This window comes from Amblyomma maculatum, chromosome 3, assembly GCF_055883805.1.
Source record: "Amblyomma maculatum isolate TAMU_Amacu chromosome 3, ASM5588380v1, whole genome shotgun sequence".
Classification (NCBI taxonomy): Eukaryota; Metazoa; Arthropoda; class Arachnida; order Ixodida; family Ixodidae; genus Amblyomma; species Amblyomma maculatum.
The window spans coordinates 102,379,421-102,402,346 of NC_139346.1; the positions used below are offsets into that span (position 1 = coordinate 102,379,421).

The 22,926-nt window shown below is 44.4% G+C and overlaps 1 protein-coding gene across 1 annotated transcript in view; it reads left to right on the forward strand.

Annotated features, from left to right (window-relative positions):
- Positions 1-22,926, forward strand: part of LOC146195440 (putative sodium-dependent multivitamin transporter) — a 115,732-nt gene that overhangs the window by 56,338 nt on the left and 36,468 nt on the right. The window contains exons 12-13 of the mRNA XM_084596798.1: positions 8,754-8,935; positions 19,481-19,581. Coding sequence (XP_084452924.1) covers positions 8,754-8,935; positions 19,481-19,581 — 283 coding nt within the window. The remainder of the gene's footprint in view (positions 1-8,753; positions 8,936-19,480; positions 19,582-22,926) is intronic.

Sequence of the window (22,926 nt, forward strand, 5' to 3'; positions counted from 1 at the left end):
CACAAACAATCAAAGAAATCGCAAGGCGATTGCCGAGAGCGTATTCGAGAAGCATGCAACAACAGTCCGAGTTGGGCTGTTTCTGCTTCACCGCTTTCCAGTCTATGCTGATTTCATTCGCCTATGAACGTTTTGAGTGCGTCAGATGGACTTGGTACCGATTACGGCTCCATTTTACTTACTCCGCCGTTCTAAACACACACGCCGGGCAGGCCATACCTCCCGCAAGTCCTCCGCACCAACGATACGGTGGATCTCCACAGCGAGCGCAAGAAGAGTGTGCTAAAATCGGTTCTTCATTGAAAGAATACGCTGACAGCAAAAAAAAAAAAATCTTTCTCGCGGATGTTTGGCCCTCCCCATACCGATTTTATAATAACTGCTATAAAAAAAAGTTTCGCAACACATTGCCGCTAGTGCGGCACGCGGCTCATCGTCTGCACGCTGGCTCCGCTGGCGTCGCCGAAATTTACATCTTTCTTTTACTGATACAATGGGGTCGGCAGTAAGGCAGTAGTTCCATGAGAGACCATTTACTCTAGAGCTGAGCAATTACAAAGCGCCGTCGGATGCTCCTTCGACACGAAACAACTAAGGCCTAGCGACGACTAGGGAGTAGCGCTCGGCAAGAGTGCCGTCGTCCATCACGATAGCGGTCGGCGCCGCTTTCGTAAGCGCTGCTGTATGTGCTGCAAATTTGTCGTCTTCGTTCATGGTGCAAGTGAAAGCGCACGTTTTACGACGTTTTGCTCAATAATACGCCGTGCAAACGATGGTGCTACGACGTACGGGACGGGGATATATGATGTCGTTACGCCGCAAGACGAACACCAAGGCTGCATAGAAACGTCGATGGATGGTACTTTAAACACTACTTCTTTTACGTGCTGTTCTTGAACCGTGCTTTAACTTGTAAGTATACGTTGTTCAAGAAGAACAGCTCGATCGTACATTGAAACGGATTGAACTTCACGTTAAATCAATGCGGCAATGACTGGAAAGCATCTCTCGTAGTGTCAGTATTCCGCGTTCAGTAGCAGCCAGTACGGTTCATTCGCTGTGTGTTTCTGATTGCGGTTGTAAAATATAATCGAAAATACATGTATTGGGAAAGATGCAACAGATGTCAGCGGACGAGTTCGGCCTGCGGAAGCGGAGCGCAGTTCTTCGCAGTTACTTCAGCTGCTATTGCTGTTTTCAAAAGCAGCTGCCATTCGAAACGGAGGGTATATGGCTGGCCGGCGCGCTCAAACAAAGCACAAAATAGCACCAAGATGTCGGATACCTTTCACGAGCATCGCGAAACAGCACATTTCAAGTGCCGCATCGCAGCATCAGCATGCACAGCATAGCCCAAGATAGCGACAAGAGGAGCCGGAGCGGACTTTCCCAGTTTGGCTCATACGGGGCGCCACCATCAAACTAAGATGGCTGCGCCCAGGCATCGAAGCTAAACTGATCTATACCCACTGCAGGGCAAAGGCCTCTTCTATAATCCTCCAATAGCTCCAGTCCTGTGATAGCTGCATCCACTTGACCCCTGCAAACCTCTTAAACTCATCCGCCCACCTAACTCTATGCCGCCCCCGGCTACGCTTTCCAATTCCATTGCAATCCAGTTTGTTACCCTAAACAACCATCGGTTGTCCTCTCTTCGCACTATATCTCCTGGCCATCCTCATTTCTTCTTCTTGATTTACACTAGAATGTCAGTTACTTGAGCTATATCTCTGACCCACACTGCATGTTTCCTATCTCTTAATGTTGCGCCTCCCCTTCATGGATCACTGCCTTGTCGTGGCGAAGGGGCTTGCGAAACTCGATGAAGTCGTGAGCTCTGCTGCGTAGGGCCACCCAAGATAGACAGGTCACGGCAGAGAGTTCTGACAAAATGTGATTCACTGGAGAAGGTAATGGCAACCCACTCCAGTATTTCCTGCCAAGAAAACCCTATGGCCAGTCACAATATCATTAATGATATGGCGCCGGAAGATGAGCCCCCCAGGTTGGAAGGCGTCCCACATGTTACTGGGGATGAACAAAGGGCGATTCCTATTAGCTCCAGGACGAATGAAGCGGCTGGGCTAAAGCCAAAAGGACGCTCAGTTGTGGATGTGTCGGGAAGCGACCGGAAAGTCCGATGTTGCAAGGAGATGTATCACATAGCAACATGGAATGTAAGATCTATGACGCAAGGTAAACTGGATGTCGTCAAGCGAGAAATGGACAGATTGAACATTGATATCTTGGGTATCAGCGAGCTCAAGTGGACCGGAATGGGAGAATTTAACTCCGGCGACCATTATGTCTTTTATTGTGGGCACGAATCCAAGAGAAGGAATGAGGTCGCTCTCATAGTAAACAGAAGAATGGGCAAAGCAGTGCTAGGGTACAACCCCAAAAATGACCGAATGATTTCACTTCGGATCCAAGGTCACCCTTTCAACATAACAGTTATCCAAGTCTATGCACCGACCACTACTGCTGAAGAAGCTGACGTTGAGAGATTTTATGCGGACCTACAATGCCTTTTAGACCGCACCCCATCATCAGACGTCGTTTTTCTCATAGGAGACTGGAATGCTAAGGTAGGGAGTGAAGAAATATCCGGAATTACAGGCAAGTTCGGTCTTGGTGAGCCAAATGAAGCTGGGCAGAGGCTAGTAGAGTTTTGTCAAGAAAACAACCTGACCATAGCGAATACTCATTTTCAACAGCACAAGAGGCGCCTGTACACACGGACTTCACCGGATGGTCTGTACAGGAATCAGATCGATTATATTATTTGCCGGCAGAGATAGAGAAGCGCTATACAAGCAGTAAAAAGAAGGCCTGGGGCCGATTGTGGCACCGATCATCAGCTTCTTGTTTCCAAGATTAGGCTTCGATTGAGGAAAACGCAGAAAACTAGAAGGCCTTTCAGGTATAATCTGGATCAAGTTCTATTAGAATATGCTGTGGAAGTGAGGAATCGATTTCAAGAATTAGATCTAGAAGACAAAGAGCCAGAAGAGATGTGGACTGATGTTCGTGATATAATACAAGAAGTTGCTACTAAGGTAGTTCCAAAGCAAAAGAAATACAAGAAAGCAAACTGGTTTTCTCAAGAGGCTTTGCAAATAGCTAAGAAAAGGAGGATGGCAAAAGTTATGGGGGAAAGAGAAAGATTCAAGGTTCTCAATGCGGATTTTCAGAAAGTAGCAAGGAGAGATAAGAATGCCTTCCTGAACATACAGTGCCAAGCAGTTGAGGACAACAGCCAATTAAGGAACACAAGAGCTCTGTATAAGACAATCAAAGATATCAAAGGAAGCTTCTGTGCTAAGATGGGCGTGATAAAGGACAAACGAGGCAAGGACCTCACTGAAGCCGCAGAGATAAAGAAGAGGTGGCAGGAATACAAAGAAGAACTGTACAAGAAGGACCCGAATGTGCAAACCCAACATAAGACGGTTGTGATCACTGATCTCGAGCCGGGCATCCTGAAGAGTGAAGTTGAATGGGCCTTAGCCGGCCTTGCTAAGAACAAAGCTAGCGGAATTGATAGCATTCCAGCTGGGTTGCTTAAAAACCTCAACCATGACGCTGTTAACATTCTGCATACATTATGTCAGAAGATTTGGACAACCCTGCAGTGGCCACAGGATTGGAGGAGGTCAGTTTACATCCCCATTCCAAAGAAAGGCAGTGCCAAAGATTGTTCCAAATACCGCACGATCGCGCTTATTTCGCATGCTAGCAAGGTGATGTTGAAAATCCTCCAAAGTAGGCTGCAGCAGTATGTGGATCGGGAGCTTCCGGACGTGCAAGCAGGGTTTCGCAAGGGCAGAGGAACTAGAGACCAAGTTGCCAACCTTCGCTGGATCATGGAAAAAGCAAGAGAGTTTCATAAACCCATCTTCTTCTGCTTTATTGATTATGCGAAAGTGTTTGACTGCGTAGATCACAGCAGATTGTGGCAAGCTCTCCAAGAGATGGGAGTTCCAATTCACCTCATCTGTCTCCTCAGGAACCTGTATGAAGGGCAAGAGGCCACAGTCAAAACTGGGCATGGTCTTACTGATTGGTTTCCGATTGAGAAAGGAGTGAGGCAAGGCTGCATACTGTCGCCCTGCCTATTTAACCTATATGCAGAGTGCATCATGAGGAAGGCCGGTCTGGACGAGTCTTCAGCTGGAGTGAAGATTGCTGGAAAACGTATCAACAACCTTAGATATGCGGATGATACCACTTTAATGGCAGAAAGTGAAGCGGAACTCAAGAGACTTCTGATGCGCGTACAAGAAAAAAGTGAGAAGTTTGGGCTTAAACTGAACATTAAAAAGACAAAGATCATGGCGTCTTGCCCTATCAAGTCCTTGAGCATCAAGGGACAAGAAGTGGAAGCTGTGACAGATTTTCTCTTCTTGGGCTCCAAGATAACCTCGGAAGGAGACTGCAGCCATGAAATTAAAAGACGCCTGCTTCTGGGAAAGAGAGCAATGGTTAGCGTTGACCGCCTAGTAAAGAGCAGAGACATTAGTCTGCCAACCAAGATCCGTATAACTCGTGCTATGGTCTTTCCAGTTGTGATGTATGGATGCGAGAGTTGGACTGTGAAAAAGGCTGACCGCCGAAGAATTGACGCGTTTGAATTGTGGTGCTGGCGAAGACTCTTGAGAGTTCCTTGGACTGCCAGAAGATCAAATCAGTCAATATTGCCGACCATAAACCCTGACTGCTCATTGGAGGGTCAAATTCTAAAGTTAAAGCTCAGCTACTTTGGTCATCTGATGAGAAGAGAGGAGTCGCTGGAGAAAGTTTTGATGTTGGGAAAGGTTGAGGGTCGCCGGAGAAGGGGTAGGCAGCGAACGCGATGGTTAGATGGCATCCTCGAGGCACTGCAGATGAAGTTATGTGATGTTAGGAAGATAGTGAGAGACCGGAAAGCGTGGCGTGACATGGTCAATAGGGTCACGAAGAGTCGGACACGACTGAACGAATGAACTGAACTGAATTGAACTGAATGTTACGCCTACCATTTTACGTTCCATAGCTGTCTGCGTTGTCCTAAGCCTACGTAGAACCCTCTTTGTTAGCCTCCACGTTTCAGTCCCATAGGCCAGTACAGATAAGATGGAACTGTTGTATACTTTCCTCTTCAGTGATACCGGTAAGCTGCTAGTCATAGTCTACGAGTGCTTGCCAAATGCGCTCCATCTCAATCTTATTATCCTTGTTTTTTCCCTTATATACTTTCAGTAAAATGCCGCACAAACACATGACATTAGGTGAGAAAACATTTATACGCTCACAGACCAATAGTCTTGTCCAATCTTTCTTTCCCCTTGCTCTCATTGGCACAGCTTTTTCGTGGGTCAGAACCTCATGGCCTAGCGAGAGCAATTCAAACTCAGTTCAGTACATCTGCTGCAACGCGCATTTTCTCCAGCGGATCTTTCAAGTACACCAACCAGCAGAGTGAGTGATGGAGCCTATGTTGCTAACTAGTGACTGACAATAGTTTCCTCTAGTGCTTTCAAAATTAAAAAAAAAGGAACACATGCATACTTTTCAGACCAGTCGGGCTCGATCTTTTTACTAGGGTTCAAGTATAAACCGGTGACCTTCCGCGGAATGTTTTCAACGAGGTATTTATTGCACCGAAGAAAGATTATACATACATGAACTATGTGCAAACTACTGAGAAAACGGCATCAAATAAACACAATGCGCAATAGTGTGGCTCACTTAGTCCACAAAGTTCTTGGCAAGAGGAAATCCAAAAAAGAAAAATCCGGTTCTAAATGCGCCTGTGCATACAATTCCCTTAGATGAGATAAATGTACGTGTGCTTCCCTCGCTATAGAATCAGCTTATATAAGGTCAACATCTGGCACTTGAGGTGGTGGCTCCCAGATTCGGCCACAAGTGTACTTGAACTCGTGGTCTCCAGCGCCTGGTAAATTACAAGCTATTGTGCAGGCGAAAATACAGTTCTTACGAAGCACACATTTACCAGCAATGCAGATATTCATAAACATGCAGCTGTAGCTGATGCATCCGCAGCCAATGGCATTCTTGTAAAATCTCTGGAAGTAAGCAAGCACCACAAGAAGAGAGAATTTTGCTAAAATGAACACCACAGCTGCATGAAAAGTTGCAGTTAATGCAACCCTACTTGCCTGCTGCGTCGTGTGAGGAGAACGCGTGACCAGAAAACGTGACTGGAAAACGTTTTTCGAACTAAACAAAAGCGTCTGTCACCCCAGAAAATGAACAACCTTCCATCTTTTTCCAGCGAGTGCGCTAACGTTTAATCTACTTCATTCTTTCTTCAAGCATAATATTTCCTACAGTGAAAACGGGCTATATATAAAGGAAATATTTACTAAGATTTTATGAAGCGCCGCAAAAACAGCACGCTGAAAATTTAGAGGATTAGAGCACTAGAGAACTTTCAGGGCAAAACAATTTACTAAGCGAGACTAACACTGCTATTCAGTCGGTCTGTTGATACACGTCCCTCTATTGAACAATCATTTGACAGAATATAAGTTTTATCGAAAAAACTGATCCACAGTGCCAGTCCATATTCTAATTTTCATTAAGATCTAGCTGTGGTCTATTACAAAAAAAACATCAATGCATACATCAACACATTGTTTTGCAGTGATGTTTTGAATGGAACTTGAAGTGAATAAAATAATTTATTAAGGGCCGTTCCATTGCTGCTCATAATTACGATTTCGTAATTCTCCTTGTTCTTCGTGATGGCGCCGTGGAGCGCTGAGGAAAGTACAACAGCGCTATTAGAAAAAAGTTTACAATGAACAAAATATTCAAAAAGCTGCTGCCGCGTGCAGGCTTTCAAGACAGGCGAATGCGTCTCTAAATCTGGCATGCAAACTTCAAAACCAACCAAAGGCAATGAAGCTTCTGTTACGCAGACGCGTGGCGCCATCTAGCAAGGTTGACAAACAACAGAACAGACATCTCGGGTGGTTATCCTCAGGTAGCAGCACGTGAGGCGCAAAATGCGTTACAAAAAGCAAAGTTACAAACGAACACGCAGCAATATAAACGGATGCAGTAAGAGATATGCTTTCTAATTACTGCACCTGTGCAGAGTGAAGTGCTCTTGTGAAATGTTTTTCTCCGATTAATATATAACACTAAATGTTCTGCCCCGGCATTCTGCGGACCCCTTACAACCTGCAGAACACATCAGCGCTTCACGATCGAAACAAAACAGTACCTAAGCAATAGTTTGCATAGTCATTGTACATGGTGTCTCAGCGAATCTAGCAGTGAGCCGAGCTAGAAGCAGCGAGTAGACCCCCGATCAAGCTTGTTCTTCGAGTCGTCGCCAGAAAAAAACACTAAATATGGCTGAAAATATCGCTTCATCCTCTGATTTTTTTTTTCTTAATACTCTGGCCTACATCATAATAAGTAGACGTCAGGCGAGGAACAAGGTAGCGAAATTTTAAAGTTTATGGCTGCAATTAGATGCAGGATTTACCCTATAGCCGCGAGTTTCACATAAACAATGTATTTCGATGCACTTCATTTTCTCTGCCAAATGTTTGGGCTTGACCAAGTAGTTGTAAACGCTTTTCTGCTTTCGTTCATTGTGTCATTCGATCATGGTGGTTTTTATATTTTTATAGATTTGTATTTTAAAATATACAAGAATGCCTCCGAGTGCTTTAAGCAGATGAGCATTTCAAAGCTGACACTTTATGCATCATCGATCTTGTTATTGTATGATTCATTAACTAGAATAAATATAAACATCATTTTGTTTACCATTTCTAACGGCAATGTTAATATGCTTAATGTAAACCCGACAAAACCGAAGGTAAGACCCCGAAAATTTTAAATTTCTTAATTTTTACTAACGTTTATTGCTGCCATACCTCAAAATATTTTACGTCAAAATAAACCATCCGAGATATTTCTGAGTTTCCATCCGCGCCTTTCATATTTATAAAATGACGTTACTGAACATAATACTGTCGTCACTACCATAATAGCTTTACACTGTCAAATACGCAAGCGGCTTTCATGTTCGACTGTAAAAAAAATGTAATTAACGCCATTTGATACATGAGATATGCGTGCAGTCAACTGAACACGATTTAGATGCGCTTTTTTGGCATTCGATATTTCGAGCCGAATTGCTGGTTCTTGTGCTTAAACTGGGTGCCAACCTTGCATGTTGGTGTTCTTTAATTTCACCATTTATTATTGCCCCCAAAATCAAAAATATAAATATTGATTGAATAATTTCAAATAATGAATGGTCTATCCATTATTTTCTCTAAACGCACGATTTACGCCTTGCTGTACTGCACTCCTACATTGACCGCACCCAGGCATCTGTCATAGCTTTTGAATTGCAATTGGCTAATAGTCTAAATAGCACACAAGACATTTCCTTTAACATAAAACATCAAATGCCACTCGCCACCCATGATATGGTTCCTGACACCTGGTTTATTCCTGAATATTCTGGTTGCATATTCCTTGCGCATTCTACCATATACAAGTGTGATAATTAATTTCGTGTCCCCTTAGTTATTTCTTTTTACTACCGCACCATTGGTTGTTTTATTTGACTCTGCGATATTAGTTTCAGTGCGAGAGCTCTAGTCGCTTACACTCCCCTTTAAGTATACCACTGCGTCGAATAGAGCTGCGTTAATCAGAAATAAATACATAATAATAGTCCGAGTGCGCCCTTTCAAAAGTACTTATTTGCATTGCAGGGTGCAGCATGGGCCAGCCTGCTGGTGTGCGCTCTCCAACTGTGGCACGCGCTAGGCAGGAGTATCTCCGGCTTTGCACCGTCGCCAGTGCTTTATGGAACACTCGACCGTTGCCCACAGTCTGCACGTACTGATAATACCAGCAACATTTCCAGTATACTCTCGCCAACTTCGGTAGAAAGGTTAGTGCTTTCATAAGCAAAATATATAGAACACTGCATTTGTATTAATCCCGAGTTATAATGAGATATCAGGAGCTGTCAAGGCACTTCTACATGAAGTCATCGCTCGAAAGAAAGAAAGCATATATAGAAGACGTAGCACAGTAATCGCAAACTTTGTGCCTTGCATGAAGGATGCTCAAGGACTTGTCTGTAAGCCTTTTGAGCTGCATGTTAGGGTCTCGGTAACTGCATCTGATGTACAGAACGAACATGAACTTAAATCTGACGCTTTAGAATGAAATTCTGTAAAGAACTTTTTATTCCAATCTATGCTGCAAGCATGTTCCTTCAAGAATGCTGCGAAACTTACCTCCAATACTAAAATAAAGATCGAGTCTTCGCTCTTGGAGCTCAGTAATTTAGCAGTTCAACACGGACAGCCAATGCACCTCCTTATGTATTTAAAATTACGCACGATAGCGCATATAATAATGCTGCGAACCATTTTAACCTTTTTTTTTTTTTAGTAAATCCCCGGCACGCGGCCTCATCTTCCTGAATCTAGCGCAGGGATCAATCTTGTACTCTGTATATGCGCGTTGTCGCGCGAAGCAAATTTATCATTTTCGTTGGCGTGCAAGATTCACCGAAATGCGTCTCGAAGATTTCGGCCACTCGCATGTGTTTCTGCAATGCTCGAGGTAATGCTAGTCACCGTGTTTGGCTTTATCTAGATGCTTCTTCGCCGCAATTAAATTGAGCGTTGACGGATGCGACGGGAATTGTCAGCTCATTGAACAGAGAGCACCTTTGTTGCTATCGCCGCGCTGAGTTGTTTAGTTCTTTGGCGGGCGCAAGTCAGCCTAATAAAAAGTTGATTTCAGAGGAAAAATTTCTCTCTTCGCTTTTAGTGCCTACGGTCTTGTCATCAGCTCCTAACAATGTAGTTAGAGTCATTTCGAAACTGTTGCTTAACCATCTCATGAACGCTAGTGCAATAATATTACAGTAACCTCAAGCGAACTACACACTGGTTCGCAAATAATATGATAATCAATAGTTAACAACCACTAGTATCACTTTCTGCGAGAAGTCATTGTGAAAAAAAAACATACATAAATGGTAGGTTTCTAATCTATTATATAAGATAATGTACGAACCTTTCATCAGTTCGAAGTCATGCTTGATAACTACTCCTCGCAGAGCTTACACATTGGTTTTTGGACTCTAAGTGTTCATGAATGCGGGATGGAATCCCGGCTGCGTGGACAGCTTTTTGATGGAGGCGAAATTCAAGGCGTCCGTGTGTTGTCCGATTTCAGAACACGCTAAAGAACCCCAAGTGGTCGAAATTTCCGCATCCCTCCACTACGGAGACGGTAAACCACATAAACGAAACCAAATAATTTGGGACATACCTAACCAGCCAAAGGACGAGACACAGGAAAGAAGAGGACAGGACAAGGCTGGACTAGCAAGTGAATGTTTATTGATCAGAAGAAAACAACGAAGACTCCTTCCGAAAAGCACGTGCACAACCCAACCGGTGGATTGGCAGGAAATTGGGAAGAAGATGATGAAGCCAATTCAAAGTCAAGGCATAACTAACGACTTTTCTAATAGATCAAATTCCTTACAATGAAGGCTAACAGACGCCTTAGCCACACACTTGTCCTCGGCTTTAGCAAAGTAAAATGCTTCAACCAGCTCTCTGCAGAGTTGATTACCATTGCTGTAAACTGCACCCGTATTATTGAAATCAGGCGCACAAAGGGACGGGTCATGCTTCGACTTACACTCTCGGGATTGCACATGTAGCGCAAGATTGGAACTCGCCTTCCCTCCCAGAGAATTAGAGTGTTCCGTCAGGCGCACATTTAGACATCTGCCTGTCTGCCCGTAGTAGCACCGGCCACAATTCAGCGGAACGTGGTTGACCACATTCTTTCTGCAGGTGGTGAACATTTTCTTATGTGACACTGCGCAACGAAAACTACCACGAGCTACACTGTCGAGCCCCTTTCTAACTCTGGCGCACAAGCCTCCTATCTTGTTTCTCACTGTAAATACAACGTCAACGTCGTACCTTGCCGCCAGTTCCTTGAGTCGGTGCGAAACGCCATGGAGGTAAGGTATGGCAGCCACACGGTCGAGGAAGAGCAAAACGGGGCAGGGTGATGTTGGTGTGGCGACGCAGCGAAAGAAGGTGGCTGCCATACCTTACCTCCATGGCGTTTAGTTAATATAGTGTACTATTTTAACGGTAGTGTGCCGAAAGAAGGCCCGCGCCAGCGGACCGCATGAAGCAGGTAGTGCAGAAATCTCGGGCGTCCGCGCGGCGGCGCCTTTCCCTTTCCGCTGGCAGCCCTTGACCGCGCTCTGCCTTGGAGTAAATGCACTGACGAGGGCGTTCTCTAATTCAAAGATTAAGGTAGCTGTTCTGTGAAGGATGGATTAAGAGGGAATTATGACCCATCAGGACCTTATCACTTTTTTATTGTAGCCGCGTGGTTACGGCGGCTGTACAGAGCCCACCCGTCGTTCTCACACCGCCGCCCTCACGCTCACGGTCACTCCAACGCCACACACAAAAACTGCTCTCAGTCAGCACCGGAAAAAGAGAGCAAGTCAAAATCGCCTGGAATTCACAGGCTTGAAGGGTCTTGCATAAGGCACGGTGCCTGTCATTCTATACGCGAGCGCCGCAGAGCTGTCCGAACAGAGTTAGGAGGTCGAAAGAGTTGCGACTCACGATAATAAAGACAGAATGCAATCGCTAACAGTGCCATATTGATTGTATGCGAAGTTTTCCACGCGGCACCGCGTCGACTGAAGAAGGCCTTCTTAATGCCGTGGCGATCTTGTTGGGCGCTGTTTGCAAAAAGATCATCCGGGCGCGTTCCCTCGTTGACCTCTCGGGACATGTGTTTTGATTTCATGTTTGTTCACTCTGCAATCCACAAAAAACTAAATAAGCAAACCTTGCTAGAGGAATGATTGTTTTGGCCCTTGCTGTAGTACCGGGCACTGCAGCCGGCGGATCCGTGATTGTGACGCTCTAGACTTATCGTTATATTTAGGGTTTCCGAAGTAATTGGTACTATGTCCTGCGGTACTACGTACTACGTCCTACGTCTACATTGTACGCGCACTTCCTGGCGGTTGATGATTACTTACGTAGTATTTTATTATTTAGTTTTCGCAAACGGCACCTGTTTATTCCAGAGGGTTACAGTGCAATTTGCAGCTCTATATACGCGCACTCCTTTCGTATGTTGCGCTACCACACTGGTAATTAATTTAATACGTTGCGATTTCGCGTTTGAGCGCAGACCCTACGAAGCACTTGTTTGGAATCATCCGGAAGTCCGGAAGTTCAGTGAATATTCGCTTCCTCTCTAGAGAGGTTCCTCACGACTGTATACGCATGAAACTGCCTATCATTTTATAACCTTGCTTGAAGCATTATTCCCCCTTCATGAATCACTGCCTTGTCATGGCGGACGGGTTGCGAAACTCGATAAAGTCGTGAGCTCTGCTGTGTAGGGCCACCCAAGATAGACAGGTCACGGCAGAGAGTTCTCACAAAATGTGATTCACTGGGGAAGGTAATGGCAACCCACCCCAGTATTTCCTGCCAAGAAAACCCTATGGCCACTCACAATAGCATTAATGATATGGCACCGGAAGATGAGCCCCCTAGGTTGGAAGGCGTCCCACATGTTACTGGTGAATCTGTGACAGATTTTCTCTTTTTGGGCTCCAAGATTACCCCGGAAAAAGACTGCAGCCATGAAATTAGGAGACGCCTGCTTCTGGGAAAGAGAGCCATGGCTAGCCTTGACCTGCCTAGTAAAGAGCAGAGACATTACACTGCCAACCAAGATCCGTATAACTCGTGCTATAGTCTTTACAGTTGTGATGTATGGATGCGAGAGTTGGACTGTGAAGAAGGCTGACCGCCGAAGAATTGATGCGTTTGAATTGTGGTGCTGGCGGAGACTTTTGAGAGTTCCTTGGACGGCCAGAAGATCAAATCAGTCGATATTGTCGATCATAAACCCTGACTGTTCATTGGAGGGCCAAATTCTAAACTTAAGGGTGAGCTACTTAGGTCATCTGACGAGAAGAGAGAAGTAGTTTGAGACAGATTTGATGTTGGGAAAGGTTGAGGGTCACCGGAGAAGGGGTAGGCAGCGAACGCGATTGTTTGATGGCATCCTCGAGGCGCTGCAGATGAAGTTATGTGATTTTAGGAAGATAGCGAGAGACTGGAAAGCGTGGCGTGATATGGTCCATAGGGTCACAAAGAGTCGGACACGACTGAACGACTGAACTGAACTGAACTGAAGCATTACTTATACGGTCGGCGCCGACAACCCTTCAGAAGCAATAAACACACTGCTCAATGTGAGTGACAAGGGCAAAACTATGACCTCGAAGCCTATTAATAAGCTTTAATTGTTCTAATTAAAAATTAGATGAAGCTGAATCTTCTCTCATTAATGTAGGAACAGCAAGCCTCCAACCCGCGTGTTTGGGGGTCGAAAAGTGATTTAATAATTATTAATTATTTGGCAGTATACGTGGACAGAAGGTCGTTAGGAAACTTAACTGTCCCTCTTTAGAACATTCTCATCGTGGATCCAGATGAGGCAGCAGCGTACCAGCCATTTCCCATACGAGTACACAAAAACTGCGGCCGGGGCGGGAATGAACAAATTTCTCAAAACATTTTTATAATGCGTCATCGGTGCGATAGAAAATTTATTCACAGAACGTTTCAGCATTGGAGAACTATGTACCAACAGCATCTGTGGCGTGGCAACGCTTGCGGAGCAAAATTTGATTTCAGTGCTGTTGGGTGCAGTGTACACAACGAAGATATTAGAATGAAGCTGTCCACTGCTTGCATGCTTATACACGCGTCTTTTCTTTTCGAAGGACGAAATGTAAAAACGGAGCAAGGCTCAACAGATCAAAACCTGTATTGCTGAGCAGGACAGTACAAAGCCCGCAGAAGTCCGTCTGAGAAAGATTATTCCCGTGCCTATATATGAGATGTAGCGAACGTATTCAAACGTCAGCAGCACCTCACACACAACATTTTAGCTTCACAACAGGTCAGAAACTATTTGCCTTTCTTCCGTAAATAAGTTTTGTATCAGCAAGCTCAAATAGATTCAAGAGCATACCTGCCTGATTCACCTGTAATGGTTGAGCTGCTACGAGCGAGCACGCGCGTGCTAGGTGAAGGCTGCGGCAGCACCATCTGTCGGCGTCGGCGCAAACAGCCTCAGCACCGCCTTCCCCCGACTCACAACTTCTGACCTTTTTCACTATATTTGCTGCGGCAGCGGGGTTCACCCTCCTTGGGTTCACCATGGCAACGTCGCCGAGGCGACGACACCGCATACCTGCTTAATTTATGATTTTCCTTGCTCATCTTCGTCCTCTTTTTCCCTAATTGTGTTTTATTGTAATTAATTGGCACGATTTATCATTCTTCGATCCGATCACAGAGCTCAAGAACTGCGCATGTGCAGCTACGCTTTTGAACGAGGAAAGGGGCGCCCGTGCATAGGCGGCCACCTATAAAAGGCGGATTTAAGAAAAACTCCTCACACTGCACTCGCTGTGGCACTCATGCAAAAAAAAAAATTATGACGTCTATGGACGTGTTGTCAGTGCATGATACTCAGCATTAACAATGTTCTTGTTTCTTCGATTTTGTTTTACAAAGAATTGTGTACTGACTTATCTCCGCCTACTATGCCCCCAGCGGGCCTTCAGAGCATCCTAATTAACAAAAACGTATAAACAAAGTGTACAGAAGACAAAGAATGGAAAACGCTGCGGCATCGCCATGACCATCGCTTGTTTCCGGCGCCATCGCTCGCGCTGAAGCTGCGCCCTGCGGCTGGCAATTCGACCCTGCTGTGCCCGAAATACTGGCAGCGCTATAGACGTTCAAACCATCTATTAAATCCACATTTCACTTAGTGGAGATGCGGGGTACATATCACGACGAGTAATTTTGTTGAGGCGGCGATAATCGACACAAAATCGTATGGAGCCATCCTCCTTTTAAACTAGGACCACAGGAGAAGACCATGGGCTACAGGATTCTCTAATTACTACGCGTTGCAGCATGTCATCGACTTGTTGGGCAATAACACGGCGCTCAGTCGGGGACACACGATATGGCCGCTGATGGAGAGGTGGGTGAGCGCCAGTGTCGAGGAGGTGGGAAATGGTCGTCGTGCGACCCAAGGAAGATGGCGGGATGTCGAAAGAGGAGCGGAATTGGTGCAGAAGGTCAAGAAGTTGCTCGCGGTGGCGCGGCTCTAGAGGGCTGTCCACAGAATGGTCAAAAAGGTCCCGCTGTAGCGGATCGGAAGCCACACGAGTTGGGGTCAAGGCGTCAACTTGGCAAACAGAGAATGACTCATCATCAAAGGCGAACAGAAGGTCCACGGGCTCGATGCGGCTAAGACACTCCCCTTCGATCAACATTCCGGGAGACGCAAGAAGATTGGCTACCAGAAGTGTGCTAGCGCCGTTGTTCATGTCAAGGACGGCAAACGGCAGCGGTAAGTGGCGGCGGCGGCAGACAACGTTAGAGGGCACAAAGAGGGCTGTCGCGGCGGTAGTAAAAGAGGCAGTGAAGGGAACCAGAACAGCGCTAACGGGTGGGATGGTTGTGTCATGAGCTACGAGGAGTTTGGCCGCAAAACGAGGACGCGGCTCGGCTCGTGGAGCAGGGCATCAGACGGTGCATCACTCGATTCAATGAGCTCTACTTAGGGACTGGCGCAGTCAATGATAGCATGATGCTGGGACAGGAAATCCCAGCCGAGAATGACGTCATGAAAACATGTGGGGAGAACGACGAATTCGATGATGTACAAGGCTGCAGCAATGACGACGCGAGCAGTGCAGATAGCTGTCGGCTGTATACTTTGAGCGGATGCGGTACGAAGCGATAGTCCCTCGAGGGGCGTAATCACCTTTCGGATGGAGCGGCAGAGTTTTTGGCTGAGAACTGATACAGCGGCACCGGTGTCGACGAGCGCAAGAGTATGAACACCTTCAACGATGAGAGGAATAACATTTGCAGGATTAAGACGAGGACTTTGAAATTCTGTCGAATACGCAGTTCTTGCCTCGCGAACTGCGGCGTTTAGTTTTCCGGCTGGGTAGCGGGTCGTCGGCGCGTTAGCGAAATGGCGCGGCGACGTAGTGATGGCGAACGACGAGGGAGAACGTCCGGAGGATCAGGGGATGCTGTTGGAGGACCCGATGGGACTGGGAACTGGGGGGCCAAATAAGGTGGCGCTGGCCGTGCAGCAAAGGCCATATTTATTCGGCACCGGCAGTAGCGTGTAGTGTGCCCAGGGATGCCGCAGTGGTAGCAAATAGGCCTGTTGTCTGAAGTGCGCCATGGAGATCGTGTCTGAAGCCAGGGGGGAGCAAAAGCTGTTGGTGCCGACCGCATAGGGGGCGAAGCATAGGCATATGCTGGCTCAGGAGGTGGACTTGAAGTGACCTCGGCATACGTGCGACGCAACACTTGAGGAGGAGCCGGCGCGAATGCTGGAGCGTAGTTCAGTGGCGCAACGCCGGACGGTGAAATTGTGGGCGTGGGGAACGGCATTGAGGGTGCGACCGGAGCTGATTGGGAAACAAGATTAGGGACGACTTCAGACACATGCTGCTGGATTGCACGGCGAAGCTCCGGAACAAGGCCAGTTGGTGACGACTCTTTAACATATGGCGGCAGGGAGAGTTGTCGCGCGACCTCCTGGCGTACAAAAATGCCTTCAGAGAGGCTAGATGACTCGCTCTCCGCGGCTAGTCCAGCGAGGGATGCATGAGGCTGCCGAATCAAAACACGCTCCTTCCGGAGCTCGTCGTAGCTTTGACAGAGGTCGTAGATTTCCTTGACCGTAGTGAGGCCTTTCGCTATGAGCATGTTGAAAGCGCCGTCATCAATTCCTGTGAGCACATGACGTATCTTAACGGCCTCGGTCATGGTCAGGTCAACACGACGACACAGATCAACAATGCCCTCAATGTAACTGGTGAATGTTTCACCGGGCTGCTGCAGTCGCGACCGAAGACGCTGTTCCGCGCGTAGTTTTCGGACGGCGGGGCGGCCAAAGACATTAGAAAATTTGGTCTTGAAATTCGCCCAGGTGGTAAAGTCCGACTCGTGGTTTCGAAACCGCAGATTAGCGACGCCGCTCAAGTAAAAGATGACATTATTGAGCTTACGATTGTCGTCCCAGTTATTGTGACGGATGACCCGTTCGTAAGTGGTCAGCCAATCGTCGACGTCGTCATCGCTGCTTCCACTGAAGTTAGTGGGGTCCCGTTGACGAAGCGCACCTGTGCAGGTGACGGGCGGAGGTAGGTGCAATGAAGTCGGCTCCGTCATCGAGGAAGTCAATGTTCTGCTGCGATGCTCAAGGGCGAGATGGGTACAGGGAACCTCAGATTGACCTCCACCAATCCACATTTCAAAATGAACATTAGAAATCGCATAAAGTAGGTTTCTCATTTTAGAAACCATGATTCATGCAGTAATTATGTGAAAGGGAGAACAAGAAATAGAAGGCTGCATGTAGTGAGTGAGTTTACATCCCATCTTATTCTGTATTTCACAGTACAAAATTCATTTTGCATATGTTGTTCATTGTTCTTTAAGGTATGTGTCAATAATAAGATTCCATAAAATATGCATTTCAATAAAGAGCCGCCAATAAAACAAAGCTTCCTGCAATGAGCCAAACTAATTATTTCTGGTCTTCGCCTAAACTATAAAAATGGAAATGTTCGAATCGATTACGTTCCATATAAGCCGAAAACACACATCCGGTATGGCAAAGTAGTTATGTGAAGCGTTTTTCTATTTACATTAGCCCGTTAGTTCCACTTTTACTGCTATAGAGCCTTTCAAACTCACCCATTTATTCTTAACTATGTGAAGAGAGAGTTGAAATCCATGCTGCATAGTACAAGCTATATTCTTCACATATCACGTATAATATCTGATAATTGGTTTTTCCTAAACTGAACAAGGAGTTGTGGAACCTCTAAAGTAAATCGTTACCAATGCTTTAGGTTATTTCTTCAACAATATGAAGTGACCAACACTGCCAATGCTTCCTAGATATCGAAGAGAGCGACAATTATCGAATTTTCGTACGTGACAAAATATTGCATACTGAAAAGACACTACATTTGGAAGTGGTCACCTATTTGCGAAAAGGAAGTTCTCATCTGCAATAACTATAAGGTGCTCAAGAAATTCAACTAAAGAAATTCAACCCGCTATGCGCTTTATTTGCAATAAACAATGGTAATACACTAAGCACAGATATAGCCCTGTAGATCCTGTTTAATTCTACCTTCTTTTTTTTTTATCTAGAAAGCACTTACATTAACGTGAAGCTGCGTTAAACTGCTTAGTCGACAGCTTTCTTGCTTCTAACCATGAGTCCCCAGAGACGATATAAAGTCAAATTCAGCGCCAACTTCCTAGTGCTCAGAGGGTTATAGAGGCAATTCTAATGTGAAACAATTAGTAATTTTAAAATGAAAGGAAGTGAAATCATCAATCGTTGCACGAAATATGCTGGAGGAAACCTTTAGGGGCGATGTGCCTTTTGCAATTTCATCCGAGAGCATTCCCGTCTCTCTTCATGTTACCCTCGTTTTGTATGAGTATTTTGTAACATATGTTTTTGCGACTTTCCAGATATGCCAGTAGGTTGTTCCCGCTCTATTTATTTTGCCGCGGAGAGAATCATTTGCTTTGTTATTCTTCCATGCATACGGAATAAATTTTTCACTTTCATTACATCAGGTGATATTAGCAATATGCATTAGTATGCAAGATTTTCACAGTTATGCCTGACGTATCCAAAAGTTGAGTTCGTTTTTTGTTCATAATTTAAAAAACAAACACAAAATCTCCGTAATGTTTCAATACGCAGACCTTCGAATCACTGCACTCCGGCAAGTATCTAATCGATGTAATGAAAATGCAACGATCCCTATGCGCTTGATTGGTTAGACGATAACAGACACATGATCCGGCCCAGAAGCCATATTTGCTCCGGTGTTCTGCAGTATGTAAAAATTTTGCTTGTTAAGGTATAAAAACATTTCGCTCTTAGTAGCTGGTGAAATTTCTGTGTGAAGCTGAAAAAGAAGGGCATAATAACTGATCTGCCAAGAAATCATACTTCAAGTTATCACATATAATGCTGGCAACATTTAGGTGCACAGATATTCTAACCTAATATACAATTAGAAGACATTCTTTGAATTTGAAAATTGCAGGCTGTGAAATAAAATCAATCACAGGGCCGCACTGAGCCGTAAAAATAAAGCTACTCAATTTCCATCCCTATGGTTTTTTAGCATATGAAATGCAATGGATCCATCCAGCTTAGAAAAAAAAACACCTTTTAATACAGCAATACTGCATTTGTACTTTTTATCTTTTTCAATGTCAGTAAGGTCGAGATTTGTTCTCTGGTGTACTATACGCAGGTCAAATGTCTTCCCGCTCTACCAGCTGTCTTTCTTCTGGATCTGCTTTCTTGGTGCTCTGCTCACTATCCTGCTCGGCAATGTGCTGAGTTTCGTGACAAGTGAGTATCGTAGGTTCGTGCTTTTTCGACATTGTTATGCAATTTTACCACAAGCAATAATACAAAACCAAAGGAACGAGTAAATGTTTATAATTTTCGTTTAACGTGCCTCACATATATAAAAAGGTTGAGAACAAAAGCAATTATGTAACATCTGTTTGTTGGTCCCAATATATTTTTGAGGCGCTAAATTCTTCCTCAGAGCGAAAAGTATATGTATGAAACAGGCTGCAGAGAAGAACTACGAATAAACATATTGTTTATCTTAATAGTGATTCTCCTTGCGGATCATTAAAGATTTAGCCTAGTTTTGTTTTGTCGAAGGTATAAACAAGTATATTTTCTTACTTCTAGATTTTATACCATAGCTTTTTCTTGCCCGATAAAATTACGCGGTCAGTAGAGTTAGTGAACAATATCTCGGTTGGACACAAAAATTTATCAGAACCGATGCAAAATTACCTACTGGGAACGTGAATGTTTGCTCAAATTAAATACGCCGGATATAATTTTCTCGTGTGTTTAGGGCCAACAAAATTGGCTGTTGGCCAATGGAAAACTCAGATAGTGGTCGGAAGGGGTGCTCTCCTTAAGTAGTTACCGGCCAGCGTTTGAAGCGGGATTTCAAACTGATATGAAGTACAGTATGAAAACAGCAGTCACTTGCTATACTCTGCGTCGATGTGCGCGTAGATACCTTAATTGTACGTGCTCACATAACTTTGCTTCACATTCAAGAGGTGAACAATATTTATGTAGTGCCACGCAAGGCGAACTACCAGAAGAATAACTCCAGCAATAATGCCATCGGTCCCTTAAAACCTCTACAGATATGCATTTGAAAAAAAAAAAAAAAACGTCTCTACGTTGTGTGGAATGTTTAGCAAAATATTTAGTGCTCGCACTTCTGTACAATTCTGTGAATCTAGATTAGTCCACGTAATCAATGTTTAATGAACTGATCTGCTCTTCATTGTTTTACACACAGGAACTCCTAAGACATCAAGAAACAATTCACATCTCACCAGCAACGTTTTTTTGAACGTTTGGAAAAAGTGTGGATTTCTTCATCTGGAACTTCAGGTAAGTCTTCAAGAACAGCATTAACCTTGTTTTGACAAGACGTAATGATTTCGCCACGCTGATTCCTGGTCCCATAAAGGTGTATATTTAATCACCTTCTGCCATTATTTTATTGTCACACATCCAGCTTTGCTATCTTATGGTTAGACTACAAGATATTCATTGCTATAAGCGAACGTAATAATTCTGACAGAGGAGCGTAATAATAAAAAGGCATTTCCATAATTTTTTCATGAAACCATCAGATGATAAACATTAACATACAAAATCGGCTGCGGTGGGGTATTTTTTTTTTTTTTTTGCCTTTCTGCATCTGTTCTATGGCTTGGTTTAGCCCGGAATGCTCGTCGTTTATTTCTCACCCAGTGTAGCCGGTGAAAAGCTATGTGTGCTTTCACTTTGCACACAAGTGCGTGGCATCATTTTGTCACCTTGCTCATTAAGGTTATTTTATAGTAAACTCGCGTACTAAGACGCCTTTTTGCATCTCAACAGAGTCTTGCCTTAAGTCGCGAATAAAATGAGGAGAAATCCCCATATTTGCGAACACACTCGCAAATACACCACCTTTCGACGGGGCTTCACTAAAGAAAAAAAATTAAAGGACACTTTAGCCGACTAAAGTGGTGAAAGGCGAAAGCCTGAGTGCAGCATTCTGCTACGCGACTGTTGCGCATGTAGCGATGAATGCTGCTACGAGTAAAGTGAGCGGCTACTCTTTCACATTGTGCGAATGCATTTATAAGAAAATCGTGCTTGGCAGCGACGAGATCGCGCTCCTTGTATCTTCGCAGCTGTTCTACGTTTACTGTTGTGTTGTTGATTTTACAGAGTGCGCGAAATTAGTCAGTAATTAAGCAATTATTTAGAAACTGTCACTATTGAGTGAGTAATAATTATTCATTCACTAATTGGCAAATAACAATATAAATAATAATTAGTAATTGATTACTAAATATTCATTAGGCAGAAATTAATTATGATTAGCTTTACTAATCAGTAATTATTTATTTAATATTAAAATGTGATTAACTGGAGAAGGTAATGGCAACCCATTTCAGTATTTCCTGCCAAGAAAACCCTATAGACCGGAAAGCGGTGATATGGTCTACAGGGTCACGAAGAGTCGGACACGACTAAACGACTGAACTAACTGAATTCTTCGTTGATGCGTGATCAGCAATTAATTAGTTAATCACTCATTCTTTATTGAAAATTAACTATCATATGGTAATATAACTCACGCATTCGCACATACTGTGGTGGTGTTCTAAGTATGATTGGTCGAAACCTCTATGACGTTATCCCGTCTCGATCAATCAGAGTTGGCGCAAAAGCGCGACACTTTTGCTGAGGACAACGATGAAGCAATAAAGGATTTCGCCTTAACAACCGCTAAAAAATGAAAGTTCTGCAGTTACGTTTGGCTATGTTGCAGTCCTCGTATGATAGGTGCCATTCGAAACGTTTTGTCTGGCTCATTAGCCTTAGGTGGTTGCTTAAAAGACGCTGCATTTAGCAGAACTATGCCGTTAGTTATGCATAATATACGAATACATTTCTCGCTAGCAGCGGTGTATTTGGTCTACAGTGCACTAGTTCACGCATATTATCGTAGATCAATCATGAAATCGGTTACGGCATAGCGATGTCATTTTACGACTCAGCAGCGCACAGGTTTTTCTTCTTCAGCGTCTTTGGCGACGAACCAATATTTATTGTCACAAGTGGACTGTAGCGTAATTTCTCTTTGAGATCAAGCAGATATTTGCGCGCTACAAGGCCTGGGTGTTTTAATGCTGAACGACATAACATGTAAATTTGATAACTTTTATGTAAAGGTTACCATCTGACCTTAAATTTCCATGCACCACTTTTATCCGTTGCTATATGTACAAAATTGCAGATTGGGTGCAAAACGTAGGTGATAAGGGTTTTACTTTACAATTACCACAAAGGAATGCAATGCCCTCAGCTGCCTATTGCGTTCTCCAGACAATGGATCACTGCCAATTCGCTCCAGCATGACTATTTTTTTCATTCCACTTAAACAGCTTGAAGAAGCAAGTCGCAAAACCTTCGCTACCAATGCTTCGGAAGACGAAGTTGAAGAAAACGCATCCTTTGGAACAGAGTTGCATACAAATTTGAAAACGCAAAGCGAAGCAAAATATCTTGTTTCCTGAAGTCACGAAGGAAAAGAATGTGTAGCATATCGAGTATTTCGACGTAATAAAGTTTCTATCGAATAACACCATACAT